General features: G+C 44.8%; 1 protein-coding gene across 1 annotated transcript in view; it reads left to right on the top strand.

Moving 5' to 3' along the window:
• Positions 1-17,535, top strand: part of PAPPA (pappalysin 1) — a 262,349-nt gene that overhangs the window by 79,852 nt on the left and 164,962 nt on the right. The window contains exon 7 of the mRNA XM_069573842.1: positions 4,352-4,850. Coding sequence (XP_069429943.1) covers positions 4,352-4,850 — 499 coding nt within the window. The remainder of the gene's footprint in view (positions 1-4,351; positions 4,851-17,535) is intronic.

Here is a 17,535-nt window from a genome sequence, read left to right as displayed (position 1 = left end):
TGTTTTTCTCAACTCATTTTCATCCTATTTATCTTTGCGTGTTTAAGTTTTTGGACTTCTCAAACATAAAACTCCCCAATCTGTGAGCGATGCCAGACGTATCTTTGGGGTAGGGGAAAGAGCATGGGGGTGAGGAGGATGACGGGGTTGGGGTTTTGGTCTGAGCCTGGCCATCAATGAGCTCTGTGCCCTTGAGTGAGTCACTTTGCTTCTATGAAGATAGCATCTTATCAACAGAATGTCCTTTCCAGCTAGGATATTCCACAGAGCCACAACCTCATAGTTTGAACTTCACATTAACAAGACAGAAAATTCTTCACTTAACAAATATTTATGGCATATTCACTATGTTCCACTAACTCCATCTTGTGAACTTCAGGAAAAATATAATCACAGAAATTCTTGCCTTTGGCCACAGAACGTAGTTGTACCAAAAAAAAACCCTATTTTCCCTTCTCTTGAGCAAACACTGTACTTCACAGATGAATATTTTCTGAGATATTCAATACCACGATACGCTCGTAGCTCAGGAATCAGATAGCTAGATCTGATTGACTCAAATCTCAGTTCAGATCACTTATGCAAGCATATAATACATTGCAACTGCTGGGTTTTCCGTGAGAGGGTAACGAATGGCACTGGCTGTTTTCATTTTTTTCTTACTTGTGTGAATCTTTTCCCCATTTTTGTGCCCAGAATATTTCAGGTGTGCTGAAGTATACATCTAGAAAAAACTTGGCACCGAGTTTTTATAAACAGTGTTTGTGTCAACAGCTGCAGTGTATATACACAAAGATGTGTAATAGACGTCTGTACAGATTGTCATAAATGTAAATTTAAATTAGTGTGGGTTTGTATAAATATATTTCACACACATCTATTGCCTGATCTCTAGTGGATAGCTTATATAAACATGTGACTTTTCATATAAAAAGGTATGTACTTGTAGTGAAGTAACAGTTCCTGTGTACTTTTGTTCCTTGCCCTTTCCTTTCTTTCCTTCCCTCCCACCCTCCCTCCCATTCCCTTCCCTCCCACCCTCCCTCCCATTCCCTTCCCTCTTTTCCCCTCCCCTATCTATCCTCCTCCTCCCCGCCTTTCCTTCCCTTTCCTTTTCTCAACCCTTCTCCCAAATTTGTCACCACCCAGCTTATCAGTCTCCTGGGTGTGTTCCTTTTTCCTCCTTAGGGACTCTGAGGTGTCCTCATGGCCCCTCATGGTCCCTTGGTACAGGCAAGAGTTGTGTGTTATCTGCAGTGATACAGTATTTTCTTAACTGATTTCACTAGACTGGAAGCTCCAGGGAATATAACCTAGCCCTGGACACAGACAGAGGTAGCCATTCTCTGGACGGACGGATGGGTGGGTGGGTGGGTGGGTGGACCGATGGATGGAGGGATGGGTGGAAGGGTGGATGAATGGATGGATAGATGGATGGATGGAGAGTATCTGTGACTCTAAACGTTGGTTTTTCTGAAAGACAACCTTCATTTGGTTGCTTGAAAGTCTTCACTAACTCCCCAGCTGTCTTAGCATGAAGTTCAGTTTCCTTAAAGTGATACACAAGACCCTTCATAATGTGGGCTCAGCTTATTTTGCCGGCCTTCCCACTTACTGCTTTCCTGCTGCACTCAAAACCACAATCATCTTATTTTACTTTCTCTCCTAACTGTTCCCTTTGCTTGGAATATCTTCTCTTCCCAGGCTTTCACTTGTTAATTCTTCCTCATGTGTCGAAGCAGAGCTAATGTATTTGTGAATATGTTCGTCTATTAACTATGTCATCCCATTTGAGTTTTATAGTACCCCTTGTGGGTTAGACATCATCAGAGTAGGTGATATGGTGAGAAGCTGTATAATTGATATTGTAACCCATGTTTTATTCCTTCAAAGTTTGGCATGCTCTCTGGACCCACAGTATCACAAGTATTCTGCTCCCCACCATGGAATTACTTAACCATCTGAGGCTGTTTCCTCTTCCGTAAAATGAGTTTCATAAGACCAACGTCATAGACTTATTGGCAGGATGAAAAGAGTTGAGGCATGTAACATGCCTGGCACAGTGCCCAGCACACAGAGGATGGTCAGTGTGTGAAGCCTCGTGTTATTAAAGGGACTCAGTGCCCCTTGAAACTTTTTTTTTTTTTTACATCTAGAAGTTTGTTCTGATAACCAGACAAGCTCACACTTTGCTAATATTTCTAGTCCTATTTACTTATTTGAGCATAATGATCACGCTTAGTTTCTTATCCTTTGGAAAGCATTTGGTCTCTCTGTTGATTAACAAGAAACCAGGGATGAAAGTCGGAGCCAAGCGGATTTGTCATCTTTGCTCTCCTGTGGCTTCCCACCACTGAAAGTCATTTTCTCCAAGGAAGGGAGAAAGATCCCTCCATTCCTTGTCAGCTCCAGGAGAACGCATGGTGGGGGACAGCGGGGTGTTCACCTGGAACGTACCATGACCTAGCAGGCTCTCGTAGTCCGTGGATCCTTCTCTTCTTTAACTCTGTATGAACGCACTAGGAGAGTCTTCCCTGAAATATCTACCAAGTGTGCGCTGTACTCCCTGTTGCTGTGCCAGGCACTGTCTAAAGCATTGAGCATGGCAACCGAGAGAAACAGAGCTGCCAAGCAAAGGCAAAAATGACAACCATCTTACAGGATTTTGCTGAGAATCAGATGAATACATTAATGGCTAAGGAATGTGCTTTGTATGCATTGAAACACTGCCCTTGATAAGGCTTTTTGACTGATTACGTGCTACATGAATACCAAAAGACCCACAAAGTCAAAAGGATTCAGGAGCTCTTTGGGTTGGAGAATTGACAGGAAGAATGACTCCAGCCTTATTTGTGCCTTTGACTTGAACAGCTGGTCTCTTCTATCCAGCATTTGCCTCAGGTAATAAATGAAGTTGGCCAAGGAAAGGTGGAGGGAACCTTGTAGTCGTGTCCATCTCTGCTTGTTCTGATGTGTTGTATCTAAAGAGTCTTTTCAGTTTTCCTTGTCCTTGGCCCCTCCCCTCCTCCTTGCCCATTCTCCCTCCTCTTTTTCTCTGGACATCATCTCTCTACTCCCTTGGCTGGGCAGAGGCAACGGGATTGGAGATGCTTAACAGCTTTCACTGGAATAGCTTTTCCACCCAAAATCAGTTTCTAGTTTTCATACTGTGGTGATTCCTATTATGCTGCAACATTATCATAAAGCCTTTTCAGGCTAAGATTAATGGGTTTTCTCCCCCTTTTGCTTTTGAAATATCCAGCACCTCCACCCCTATCAACCACTGATTTAAAGGGGGAAAAAAAAAATGTGGCTCACAGGACAACCTGAGATCTCCCATCCTCCCCTCACCAGCCAATATGTATCTCTTGCTAGACATCCTTACATAAATCAAAGCCAGTCATTGCACTGAGTCCTGATTACTTTTCTCAGCAGTGCAAAGGAGAGTTCTCTGAGGGTCTAGGACTAATGATCTCAGCCGAGAAAAATTCAGAAGTCACTGCTCAGGCTGAGATCAGTGGGGATGAGGCATCGTCTCCCTGGAGAAAGACTGGAAGACTCTCTCCTTCCTTCTCCCCTCTCCCAAGCAGCTCTCCCCTCCCCGAGTCCGGCTGGACAGGGCTCAGAGAAGCTCCGTGGCATGGAATGACCTCATGTGGAGGAGAGGAGGCAGGAGACAAGATGGCTCCAGGGCTGCGTTCCAGCTCCGCCATTCAGGGTTCTAGACAGTTTCCTCCATGGAAATTCAGCCCAAGAGGCGGAAGCTATCGTAACTCACCTCCTCTTCACTGGAGGTTTCTGGTCCTTCTGTCCTTACAAGCAGGTTGTACCAGAGGGAGTCTAGTTTAGTTAGCGGCTCTCACGTTCAGTCTGGAGAACGAGGAACTTCAGGATGAGACAGAGCTGGGCTCTAGTGCTGACTTTTACACACCAAGCTGTGAGACTCTGGTTAGTTCACTCCACATCTCTAAGCCTTGGTGGCCTCACCTCAGAAATGAGTCCTTGCAAGAATTAAACTGGTTCAGAGGACACATTGGGTGTTTAGCACGCATCCCTTGTTTCTTTCCATCAAGTGAGAGACGAGGAGGGATAGTTTGGGCAGCGACTCCATCGTAAGCAACTTATTTGAAGGTAATTTTGACCAAACGTCTCGTGATCCAGTTCGTTCAGATCCACGTCACTGGGGTAGGAATGAGCAGGAGTGCTGTGAGTACAGCAGATTCACCAAGACACTGAGAATCTTCCCTCTCTTTTTACCTTCCCTCTGAGTCCTAGTCTGGCCATATCTCCTGAGGGCTGCAGGAAACTCCGAGGACTTTCCAGAGCTCATATCCTCATTTCTTGTCCACAGGTCATCCAGATGTCGAGCAGCCCTGTAAGTCCAGCGTCCGTACCTGGAGCCCCAATTCAGCCGTCAACCCACACACGGTCCCTCCAGCCTGCCCTGAGCCCCAGGGCTGCCACCTTGACCTGAGATTCCGCTACCCCGTGGTCCCCGAGTCTTTGACCGTCTGGGTGACCTTCGTCTCCACCGACTGGGACTCTAGTGGGGCTGTCAATGACATCAAACTCTTGGGTATCAGTGGGAATAACATCTCCCTGGGGCCTCAGAACATCTTCTGTGATGTCCCGCTGACCATCAAGCTCCAGGATGTGAGTGAGGAGGTGTATGGTGTCCAGATCTACACGTTGGATGAGCACCTGGAAATTGACGCGGCCATGCTGACCTCCGTGGCAGACAGCCCACTCTGCCTGGAGTGTAAGCTGCTGCAGTACAAGGTGGTTCGGGATCCTCCTCTCCAGGTGGACGTGGCCTCCACCCTGCACTTCAGTAGAAGGTTCACAGACACGTAAGTGTGCTCTCTGGACAGGGAGATGATCAGGTGGGGAGCGGGGGGTTGCAGAGGGATGTGAGGAGGGTCAGAGTGTTCTGCACTGGAAGGAGGGTGATCACAGAGACTCACCTCTGGGGATTTGTCACTGGCGTTGGGTGAGTTGATATGATGGGGAGGACAGCAGACCAAGAACCTCGAGTCCCGAATGCTGGTGGCAGGTCTAACCTGGGACTCTCAGCCTCTCACCTCTCTTGTAGCTTACTTTTCCCAACAGTGAAACGAAGGAGGTTGGATGAGATTAGCAATGAGAAAGTCATTTATTGGTAATGAAAATACAAGAACTAGAGTTTGCTAATGATCTCCTTTTTAGATTACATGGAAGTGTATTCCTGCACTGTGGTTGCTTTTTGAGGAAAGGGTGAAGTTACAGCAGGTTGGCTGGGAACTGGGCATGTTCCCAGATGTTTGCTTAAAAATAATGATGGCTGCTGCTGCTGCTAAGTCACATCAGTCGTGTCTGACTCTGTGCGACCGCATAGACGGCAGCCCACCAGGCTCCCCCGTCCCTGGGATTCTCCAGGCCAGAACACTGGTGTGGGCTGCCATTTCCTTCTCCAATGCGTGAAAGTGAAAAGTGAAAGTGAAGTCGCTCAGTTGTGTCTGACTCCTAGCAACCCCATGGACTGCAGCCTACTAGCCTCCTCCGTCCATGGGATTTTTCAGGCAAGAGTGCTGGAGTGGGATAATGATGGCAGGTGAGCATAACCAGTAACTGTCTTTGTTTTCCAATGTAGAGGAGAGGTTCATACCCATTTGATTCTTCAGTGCCCTCGCAGCTCTAGGTCTCCATTCTTTTGGGTACTCGTTGCTTGGATGTGAGATAATGTTTGTTCTTAATATTCCTTTCTCAAGCTGTCTCTCTATCACTTTTTCCTCACGACAGGCACCCCCTTACTATGAAGCCATTAGTGCTTTTCCTCTCCGCCAAGCCATGGGTTAATGTCTTTGCATCTTTGACTTATTTCATCCTCTCCACAATCGCAGCCCTAGTCTCCTTCTCATTTTACCGAAGGAAACTGTAGCTTAGAGATGTGAAGTCACTTGTCCAGGATCACATACTTAGGAAATGGTGAGATCAGGATTGGAATTCATCCTGGCTCCAAAGCCAGTGCACTTAACTCACTGTTCAATTAAAGATGTGATTCCAATTTCTGCTCTAATTTAACAAATGAGAGAGCCTTAGCCTCACCTAGTGTGGATACCAAGAGTCTATGAAGTCATACCTGTTGAACCTCATCTCTTCTATGTGCAAGTGACATAGATAGGGAACATTTTGAGAACTCAAAAAAACAATAGCTCAGGAGTCAGACACCTTGTGTCTAGCCCCAGCTGGTCCACTTACTCATGCTAGATAAATCAGTCAATTTCTTTGAGTTTTGATTTACTGTCTGTCTGATGAAAATGTTGAAGTCGATGGTAACTATGGGCCTTTTGTTGCACTTTCTTTGGTTCTAAGATGATATAAGACACAATCTCTGCTCTGTCTGTTTGAAAATATGTGCTAAGCCAGTTATTAATAGAAACCAAGTTCTGGAGGAAACTTTTAATCTCTTTAAGAGACAGAACCACTTTCAGACACTTTACCAGCACTTCCTTTTACAAGGCCGGCAATTAACGTGCACATTGCAAGCAAATCTTGCCCGTTCATTGACTCAGAGATGAAGAACATCTGTTTAAGAACTCAGACGGAGCCCTTGGTTTGTGTTTGAGGATGTACTTAAAAGACCGTCTTGCCTTGAGAATCCTCCATAACCCTGTCTCTTCCATCTCCTCACTTGTCTAGAATGGTAAAATTCTATAAATATGCATCCACTTAACATTTCTGTATAAAACAAGGAAGAGAAGAAATAATAGATGTCTTAAAACCTCAACTTAGACACAGCTCTGTTTTTGTTTTGTTTTGTTTTGTTTTAGCCTGGAGTTGTGAGCCTGTAAGAGCTAGCATGGGTTGATAAGTGAGGGATGGTAGATTGCACTAAAGAAGTAAAAACACATTGCGTTCTCTTCTCAGCTAAGCCACTAACTTGCTGTATGTTCTTAGACTAGTCACTTACCCTTTCTGGACCTCAGAGGCCTTACGTCCATGAGGAGGAGGTTGTGCTAGATGAGGGATTCTCAGACTGAGTGGCACAGTACAAAACTTAAGGACAGTTTAAAATCATCTCCAGCTCATTTACATCCCCAGCTCCTCCTTCCCCCTGGTCCTGCCCCAGATATTGATTTAATAGGAAAATGAGGCATAACCCTTAGGCCTTAAACATCTCACTGGTTGATTCTAACTTGCAGCCAAGTTTAAGAACCTCTGCACCAAAGCAGGCTCTTGAAGTGTGGCCCAGACCAGCAACATCAACAGGATCTGAGAATTTAGAAAGGGCAGGTTCTTAGGCCCCAGCCCAGACTGCTGACTAAGAAACTGTACATACAGGACATCTCCAGATGGTTCTGATGCTGTTTGAAGTTTACTAGTTATTATTCTCACTGATCTCTAAGCCCCAGGAAGCTCTAAGTTCTCTTTACTCATATGACTGACTACTCATTCAATTTGCAAGTATGTATTGAGAACATTCTACGTGCCGTAGTCTGTGCTGGGAGTTGTAGATTTCAGAGATGACTCAGTCCTCTTTCCTTAGACACTCACACTGGATTGCTGAAGACCTTAACCACTTGGTAAACGTGCCAAGTCCCAGGCCAATTTGCTTCCCAAATCATTCTTCAGGTCCAGACTGTGTACCATTTGTCCTTTCATCCTCAACAAATGTGTCTTTGGCCCCGACTGTGTTGCAGGCACAAGGGCTAAATTGAGTCCTTCATTGACCTTTTCCTCTTTGTCTTTCTTGAGTCCCAAGGAATTTATTGGAGACCTGGGCTGGGCCAGGCTCCGTTTCCTGACTTGAAAGTTCTCTGAGACTCTGAAAAAATAAAAATATCGTTCCAAGTCAACCTACTATTTCAACTCCTTTATCTCTTGGTAATTCGAGTTCTAAACTCCAACACAAATACCTCTTTGTGTGTGTGTGTGTGTGTGTGTGTGTGTGTGTATGTGTGTTTCACTGCTTTCACATTTTTTCCATATCAAATAAATTGGCTCTTAGACAAGTTCTATATAAAGACTGTTTTGGAGAAAAAGAGGAGCGAGAGAAAAAATGCTTTCTTTTTCTTCCCTGACTCAACCCATTACATGATTCCCTTTGACCTTTGTCTTCATTTTTTTCTCTCAACAAAAATATTTATTCTTTCTGTTATCTATACTGGAGATAGTTTCCCAAGGTATGACATTGATGAAGGGAGAGGCTTCTGTGCTTACCCGATGGACGCTTCTCGTAGACTGATTGCTCTTGGCCAGCCCAAGGCAGAACTGCAGACTGTCTCCCTTAAGTGGAATCTCTCCATTAAATGAGGCCTGACACTGACGGAGGAAAAGGGAACCCACGCTGACTCCGCTCCTAACTCACCATGTGACATGAAGGCACGTTGCTTCACCTTTGTTTTTTTTTTTTTCTTTTCCTACCTATAAAGTGAGGGACAACATATAAAACTTTTCTCTGTGGATAGGAGTTGTTCTTAGGTGATTCATTCTCTTTGGTTGGTTGTTTTTTAATAGTAAAAGGGACTCGGCAGAGACTATTTATCTCTGACTCAGTACCCAGCATGGACCTCACTGGTTCTGCATGTCCTAGTGAAAGGTGTAGTTTGTGGATAATGATAACAATAATAATCTAATAACCACTTACTGAATGTTGACTCTGCTTTAAGTGCCTTTATGAAGCAGATAGAGCTCAGAAAAAAAGGCCAAAGCTCAGAAGAGTGAATTATCCGACCTAATACAGCTGGTAATGGCAGTAGTTGTTTTTGCTCAGTTGTGTCCAACTCTTTTGCTATATATAGCCCAGCAGGCTCCTCTGGCCATGGGATTTCCCAGGCAGGAATACTGGAGTGGGTTGCTATTTCCTCCTCCAGGGGATCTTCCCAACCAGGGATCAGAACCCATGTCTCTTGCATTAGCAGATTTGTTACCAATGAACCACCAGGGAAGCCTGGTAATGTCAGTGTCAGGTTTAAAACCCAGGTCTAATTCCAAATCTCACCTTCTCAGCCACAGTACTCCACCTGCTGTAATAACGCAGAGGCAGAATTTTAGAGCTCAGACCTGCATCTAAGCTGGCTGAAGTTCAAAATACAGAAAGCAGAAGACAGGATTACAGTTCACAGGCTACCAGCCCCCAGACCGTCCCTGAGACCTGCTCTTGGAGTCCAGCAACATGGAATACATGGCCAGGTCTTTTTGTGTCTGGCTGGGAAGGAGTGAGGATACTTCGGTTTCTGACTTGACTGCCAAGTGCTTCTGCACTGGGCACCATGCTCCTTGGGTCTGTATTGAATCTCCAGTTGTCTCTAATAAATAAAGACTCTGGATAAAAGTAAACCTTTTTGGCTGAGAGAAAGTGAGATATAAAGCAAACCAGGAACAGCAGATAGCAGCTCTTTCATTATTCATCAATTTATCTGTTCATCCATCCATTGTCAATTCAGTGGTTTCTAACCCAAACTTGGAAGAACTGAGCTGTAACTGAGGAATATTAAACTCCTGGAGGACTGGATTTTTGCCTCTTTATCCGCTGGTGCGGTCCAAGTGCCTAGAACAATTCCAGGCACACAGTTGGCATTCAGTAAATATTTTTGAATGATTCTTGAATAAAGAATGGGAAAGGATTTAGCAGTTGAAGAGAAATGGAGAAGTGGCGATTTAGTAAGTAGCTACTATATGTCAAATACATATACTAAGGTCTTTGCTTAGGTGATCTTATTTGACTTAATCTGCACAACAGCTCCACAAAGTAGGTGGTCCTAGACCCCAAATTACAGATCAGAACCTAAAACTCAAAGTCTACACAGCTATCAAACAGTGTAACTATTGCTGGGGTTTGCACAGAGTTCCATCACCTTCAATGCTAGTGCTATTAATTATTCATTCTCTGGTTGAACAAATTTTTCTGTGTCCCTTATTCTGGTTGTGCCTCTCTGTTCTTAGAATCACTGATTTAGAGCTAGAAATATTCTCAGAAGTTGTTTCTCCCCACCAGCTTATTTGTCCGTCCAGATTAATTAACCTATCAATTCTTTCATATTCAGGCCTATTAAGGTGCCAACACAACCTCTATTTCACCTCACATCCTTGATATTCTCAATATAAGTCTTGGAGTAAATGATTAATGATAAGGGAAGTATGAACTTTCCCGGTAACTCAGCTGGCAAAGAATCCACCTGCAATGCAGGAGACCCTGGTTTGATTTTGGGTAGGGAAGATCCCCTGGAAAAGGAACAGGCTACCCACTCCGGTATTCATGGGCTTCCCTGGTGGCTTAGACAGTCAAGTATCTGCCTGCAATGCAGGAGACCTGGTTTCAATCCCTGGGTTGGGAAGATCCCCTGGAGGAGGGCATGGCAACCCACTCCAGTATTCTTGCCTGGAGAATCCCCATGGACAGAGGAGCCTGGAGGGCTACAGTCCATAGGGTCGCAAAGAGCTGGACACAACAGAACGACTAAGGACAGCATAGCACAGCAAGAGAAGGATATATTCCGTATGATCTCGGTGGAAACTGTTGTGAATATGAGTCCACATTTTACAAGTCCAACCCTAAGTCTCTTTCTCTGGATTCCACATACTCAGAACCCCCATCAACAAGCTCAGAAACTTTATAGTTCACTCATTAGTTCATTTTCTGGGAGTATATTTGTTGATTCCCATCCTGGACCCAAGCACTTTCGAGGCACGAGCAATGCAGTAGTGAACAGAGCAGAGAGGACCCTTGCTTTTACTTGATCCCTGTGGTGTAGTTGGAAGAGATAAACCAGAGATCACTACACAGTACCCCAGTTGGTTAGAATATAGTGATTTTTAGATAGGTTGTCAGGCAAGTCCTCTGTGATAAGGTGACATTTGAACAGAGACCAGAAGGGTCTCCTCGTGACTTATAATAAAGGCTGGGTAACCTGTCATCGTTGAGATCCTACCCTGTTTGGAACAGAAGTGTCTTGTAACATGATCCTTGGTCTTTGATCACTGTCTGACCTATCTTATCTTTAGCTGTGTATGTTTATTCCTCTTACCTGGTTCAGATTCTTAAGTACAAAATTTAGTACGCTTATTTGTAACAGAGTCAGGGTTCCAGGAATGCCTGTCGGGTAAATGAGTGAAGAATGAGTCAGCAGTAGCACAAAGTGAGACCTCTCAGAGGCGAGTTTCTTGCCTCCAGATCTTAGCCATAAGATTGACGTGTGATTCCATATTAAACATCAAGGATTGGGAAATGTTAGACCAAATCAGGGTCACCTGAAACAGGTGGCTCTTCCATGCTGTTTCTGTGACTCTGAGCTGAGTCACCGTTTCATTGTTTTTCTTAGGGCCATTTCTTTTCCTGGTTCTTTCTGTATATCACTCAGTCATATGTGTTTTGTTCTTATATATGTTCCTTTTTTTTTTCTTTCATTCATCAACCAAATAGTGAAAATCTGTGATTCAATTGTGTTTGGTAATAACTCCTATACTCACAGATATTTACTAGGTGTCTTGCTCTGTGCTATGCTCTACACTTGAGCTAGAGAGCCCTGATGCCTGGCCTTACAAGTACACAGTTTAAAGGGGGAAACAGGAAAAAACTCAGGCGATTATGCTGAAGCATGAAAAGTGTGTGGAGTGAGGCGCATAAGAAGGCTGTATAAAACACAAGGAGGGTCTCTAACCCAGCTTGAGATGATTTAGGAAGGTTTCTTAGAAGAAGTCACGTCTGTCTAAGTTGAGACCTGAGAGAGGTAAGAATTGATTATTGAAGAAATTTGCCATAGGATGGCTGGTTGGAAAACGGATGCTCGTCAAAAACTGATAAATACCTGAGCGAGTGAGTGAATGGACAGATCTGATGTGCTTTCTGGCAGAGGAGCATGTCCAGTCTCAGATCACATGTAGAGTTTGGAGGAGGGTGTGTAGTCATCTGGACTGTCTATCCACTTTGATCCTTAAATCTACTTGACTCCTTTTAACTGCTAAATAATAGTCCACAGTAGGAATGTGCTGCAGGTTATTTAACTGTACTCATGGTCACGACTACTCGACAAATGGAAGTGTTTTGTCTTTGTCCATTGGATGGTAAAACGTGACTTTTCATTGGTGTTCCTGTGACTGAGCATCTTGAGTGAGCATCTTTTCAGATATTGACTGGCTTTGCATCTCCTCTTCTGTGACTTGTCTATTAACATGTTTAAGTGCTGTCTGATTGTTAATCTTATCATATGTCAGTTTTCCTAGCTGCTAAATTGGGATTTTAATGTCAGCCTTCCTGCATATCCGTCAGTGTTCTCAGAATCTAGGGTAAAATGGGTAGTCAAGGATGAACTAGCGTTTATGAAGGAGTTACCCTTAGAAATCATATATTCATTGCTATCTTTCTCAAATGCCCCTTGGATGGGAACCATCCCACCTTTGAGGATACAGTGTTTAATGAAAACCAACCCCGGTTCTGACCTCAGCGGAGTCTAGTCTCTCTGTTAAGCACCATTACATATGCAGGTAGCATCTAGTAGTACCAGCTTCACTACTCCCAATAGTCACCACGGAGAATATACTTCATATATGCTCAGTCATGTCCAGCTCTTTGCGACCCATGGATTGTAGCCACCAAACTCCTCTGTCCGTGGGATTTTCCAGGCAAGAATACTGGAGTGGGTTGTCATTTCCTTCTCCAGGGGATCTTTCTGACCTAGGAATCGAACCTGGGTCTCCCACATTGCAGGCAGGCTCTTTACCTTCCGAGCCACCAAGGAAACCCCCAGGAAGTACTCCATATATGCTTAGTAATTTTTATAAGCCCACCAATGAGATATAGCTATCCGTATGCTTTATTTTTAGATGCGTAGGTCAGACTCAAAATGATAAAGTCATTCAGTTATTCATTTAAGGTCTTACCATTAACAGATGCTAGAGTCAAGTTCTACATCTCCTTGCCTGACCCTAACAGACAAGCCTGGCAAACTGTAGAACGTAATCATTGTTATGACAGAAAAAGGATAAGGTGGTATCTTGATGAATGGAGAAAGTAGATGTTAAAACTAGTTTTTCTTGTTTCCAAGAAGCGAGAGAATAAACACACACAAGATAACTTCTTTTCTATCTAATTTTTGAACTTTTAAGCAGATGAGGAAAAGGAGGCTTGACAAAGTGTGGTCATGGTCAGACCAGCAAGGCTTCTAAGAAGCTGTTGCTGAAATGCATGCCTTGCCTGCCTTCTGATGTTCTGTCCACCAGGACAGAGGAGACCATCAGGATTGGTAGCTATTTCTACAAGCCCAGAACAAATACCTCTGCTCCTAGCTCAGGCTAGCAGTGTACATAGTCAGCACAATCTTCCTCTATTTCTGGAAGCTGGGCATTATCCACCTACAGCTCCCTCTCATCCGTCTTAGGCCAAGTATCTCTCACAACAAAATACGGGCTCTGGGAACATTGGGGTAAGCAAGAGGGTTTAGCAAAATCAACAGATCTCCAGGATCAGCAGCAGCCATAGAAGTGCTCTCTGTCTGTAAGTTCCCTCATGATTTTGAAAGGGTGAAGAGCCCCCGTTTGGTGCTGATACCATTGAGATCACTCATCTATGGATCAGTCTGATGCATTCCTTGACTTTTGAACCAGGTCATCATTCTAGTGTCTCTTTGACAGATAGTAAGACTCAACCAAAGTTAAGTGTTGAACTCAAGCCTCCGTTGATAAGCATATTCATTCATTTAGTCAGCCTTTTAATACGAAGTAACTTCTGCATGTTAATCTCCACGCTGGCGCTATAATTCTGAATCTTATAATTGGATAGGAAGGCTGGTCTGAATAATAGCCCAAATAAAAATATAATTACAGACTGAAGATTATTATTATGAGAGGTTATAATAGAGCATAATTCCCTATTAAACTAAGAGGGGATATACAGAAGACAAGACTGGAGATGCAAGCAAGGGCAGGATGGTGAAGGGAGGTTATGTTATGGAGACTGGATTTGTTTATTGGGAAGTGGAGGGCTAAACCCATCAGATCTGTATTTTTATAAAATTGCTCTTGGTACTCCGTGAAGAAAGGGTTGAGGAAGAGTGAGAAAATCCATTTAGGGACTATTGCTAAAGTGCAAGCCAGAGATGATTATTCGCAGAAGAAGCGGATGAACTGGAGGAATGCTTACAATGTAGAACCAACAGGACTTGGCGATGTATTGGCCTCAAGGGTTCTGAGAAGGAGCTGTCCAATGACTCCCAGGTTTCTGGTTTGAGTATCTGGAATGAGGGAAATGTTATTTCCTGACGTGGAGGAATAGATTTTAATTTAGTGTTTTATTACAGGGTGGGGTGGATCAAGCGTTCCCTTGGAAAACAATGAGTTGGTGAAGCTGGGTTGCATGGGGTGTCCTGATGCCACGTGCTTCTCTGTGCACTTGCCACTCTCCCTGTGGGTCAGCAGGATGGGCTGGACTTAGCAGTACAGCACCCATTCCTGATTTTTTAAGAAAACAAATGACTAGGAAAGAGAAGGAGAATAACAGCCGTCAGAGTAATTACAGATGTGGGAAGAATGGAGGAATTTATCTCACACTGGGCATTGGCAAGAGGAGTGGACAAAATCCATTCAGTCTGTGCTCAGAGCCGATGAGAGTCCTCAGGACAGAACTTAATGGGTTTATGTTGTGTCTGTTAAAGCAGGAACCTCAGACATGACTTAGGAGAGGCTGAATTCAGAATCAGGAGATCTGATTCCCAGGCCAGCACACAAGGGCCTTGCTGCGTGACCCTGGCCAGATTCTTTCAATGCTTTTGAGCCTTAGCCCTGATCCCTGGGAAAAAAAACAAAAGGGGGTGCTGATTCCTATCCATACAGTCTCACAAGGGGTATCCTGAAAAACTAATGAGCTAATGGACTTGCAAGAACATGATGCAATCTGGGGGACTATAAAGACTGAAATGTTCATGATTCTTCCTATTGTTTGGTTTTCATTAGGGCTGTTCTTGGCCTGGCCGGAGAGTATTTGTGAAAGATAAACACACAGACACGCACAGACACACAAATGAAACCATTTCCCGGTCACCTCTACCCAGAGTTCAGTGCTGGACTTGGAGGCAGAAAAGATAGTTGCGCTTTAATCTCTGTAGCTGAGCTAAAGAACAAGAGAGAAAACCCATGAAGGGCTGGCCCTGGAATCAGGAGGCCTGACTTGGCAGGGCTGATCTCCTGAGATTGTGATATATTCCTGGCCCATGGCTCCCCAGTTGGGGGCTGGAGTCCCCCACCTCCACCCCTTCTATGAAATGAAGGCCTAGGTGGATGACTCTCAAAGTCATTTCCAGCTCTGACATTCTGTTCAGACCCTCCTGGAGCTCTTACCTGCTCCGAATGTCTAATTCAGGAAGAGAGAAGAAAGCAGGCTGCATGTCCCATGGGAGTTCAGAGACTGGCCGTCTGTAAAGAAACCCTTCTGGGGCCCTCGGAACTCCTCCCTGACCTACTCTCTCTCTTTCTCTCTTAAAGTTCTCCAAGCTCTCCATTTGGGACAGTTTCAGAATGCATTGGTGCTTTTTTTTTTTTTTCTCCTGTTCCATGACATTTTGGCTTGACAATGAGATACCAGAGATGGGAACTAGGTTGCATTTGAGGCATTATCTTTAGCTTCTCGTACAAGGACAGGCATGAAGCAGATGGCCAATAAACGTAGGTCAGTAAAGGTGTGAATGAATGGGTGAGTAAACGCTTTGGCAGATCAGTAAGTGGTCAGAAATCTGTGATGATACAGATGATACCTGGTATATTGGATGTCTTCCCCTAAACATCTCAACTGGAGCAAAAGGAGTAAAGAAAACCTTACAGCTTGGCCTCTTTCTCCTCTTTGGGCCTCACTGTCCTTATTCCTCAAGTCAACGGATGAAGCCAAGTGATGGAAGTCAGCCTGCCATTCGCTCCGCGGGCACGGATTTAGCGCTGTCCTCGCCCCATGCCGGGCAGTGGAGATCAAAGGAGGAACCATCCCAGTCCTCTGGGAGCTTCATCTCACTAATATGAGAAAGGGGCACCTAAGCGGTAACAAAGTGAGAAAAGTGTTACATTAAGAGAAGCAACAGGGCTAGGAGACCCTCACTTGGCTTAAAAGTCAGCAAGACCCTCTGAGAAAAGGTGGCGTCTTGCCTGGAAGATTCCATGGACAGAGGAGCCTGGTGGGCCACGGTGCATGGGGTCACACAGAGTCGGACATGCTAAGCAACTGATCACACACGCACGTTAAGGCCAGGCCACATAGATGGGGGAGTGGGGGTGGGGGGCGGCACTGTTTGTGCCTGCTGACGGTGGGGCAGATTTGGAGGAGGGGGAGAGTTTGAGCAAAGAAGCCAGAGAGATTGAGAGGAGGAGGTCTGTAATGATGGTTCTGGAGTGCCAGGCTAAAGCGCCTGGACATCATCCTGAGCGTGGTGAGGAGACACTGAAAGTCTTCAGGTAAGAGAGGATCCTGATGAGATTTGGTTTTAAGACCACTCTCTGGCTGTGTGCGGCTGCTGCTGCTGCTAAGTCACTTCAGTCGTGTCCAACTCTGTGCGACCCCATAGATGGCAGCCCACCAGGCTCCCCCGTCCCTCAGTTCAGTTCAGTCGCTCAGTCGTGTCTGACTCTTTGCGACCCCATGAATTGCAGCACGCCAGGCCTCCCTGTCCATCATCAACTCCCAGAGTTCACTCAGACTCACGTCCATTGAGTTGGTGATGCCATCCAGCCATCTCATCCTCTGTCGTCCCCTTCTCCTCCTGCCCCCAGGCCCTCCCAGCATCAGAGTCTTTTCCAATGAGTCAACTCTTCGCATGAGGTGGCCAAAGTACTGGAGTTTCAGCTGTAGCATCATTCCTTCCAAAGAAATCCCAGGGCTGATCTCCTTCAGAATGGACTGGTTGGATCTCCTTGCAGTCCAAGGGACTCTCAAGAGTCTTCTCCAACACCACAGTTCAAAGCATCAAAGCATCAATTCTTCAGTGGTCAGCCTTCTTCACAGTCTAACTCTCACATCCATACATGACCACAGGAAAAACCATAGCCTTGACTAGATGGACCTTAGTCGGCAAAGTAATGTCTCTGCTTTTAAATATGCTATCTAGGTTGGTCATAACTTTTCTTCCAAGGAGTAAGTGTCTTTTAATTTCATGGCTGCAGTCACCATCTGCAGTGATTTTGGAGCCCCCCAAAATAAAGTCTGACAGTGTTTCCACTGTTTCCTCATCTATTTCCCATGAAGTGATGGGACCGGATGCCATGATCTTCGTTTTCTGAATGTTGAGCTTCAAGCCAACTTTTTCACTCTCCTCTTTCACTTTCATCAAGAGGCTTTTTAGTGCCTCTTCACTTTCTGCCATAAGGGTGGTGTCATCTGCATATCTGAAGTTATTGACATTTCTCCCGGCAATCTTGATTCCAGCTTGTGTTTCTTCCAGTCCAGTGTTTCTCATGATGTATTCTGCATAGAAGTAAAATAAGCAGGGTGACAATATACAGCCTTGACGTACTCCTTTTCCTATTTGGAACCAGTCCATGTCCAGTTCTAACTGTTGCTTCCTGACATGCATACAGATTTCT

Source organism: Ovis canadensis, chromosome 2 (assembly GCF_042477335.2).
Source record: "Ovis canadensis isolate MfBH-ARS-UI-01 breed Bighorn chromosome 2, ARS-UI_OviCan_v2, whole genome shotgun sequence".
In the NCBI taxonomy this organism is placed as follows: domain Eukaryota; kingdom Metazoa; phylum Chordata; class Mammalia; order Artiodactyla; family Bovidae; genus Ovis; species Ovis canadensis.
The sequence above is the reverse complement of the archived record's forward strand: the minus strand, read 5'-3'. Positions and strand labels throughout refer to the sequence as shown.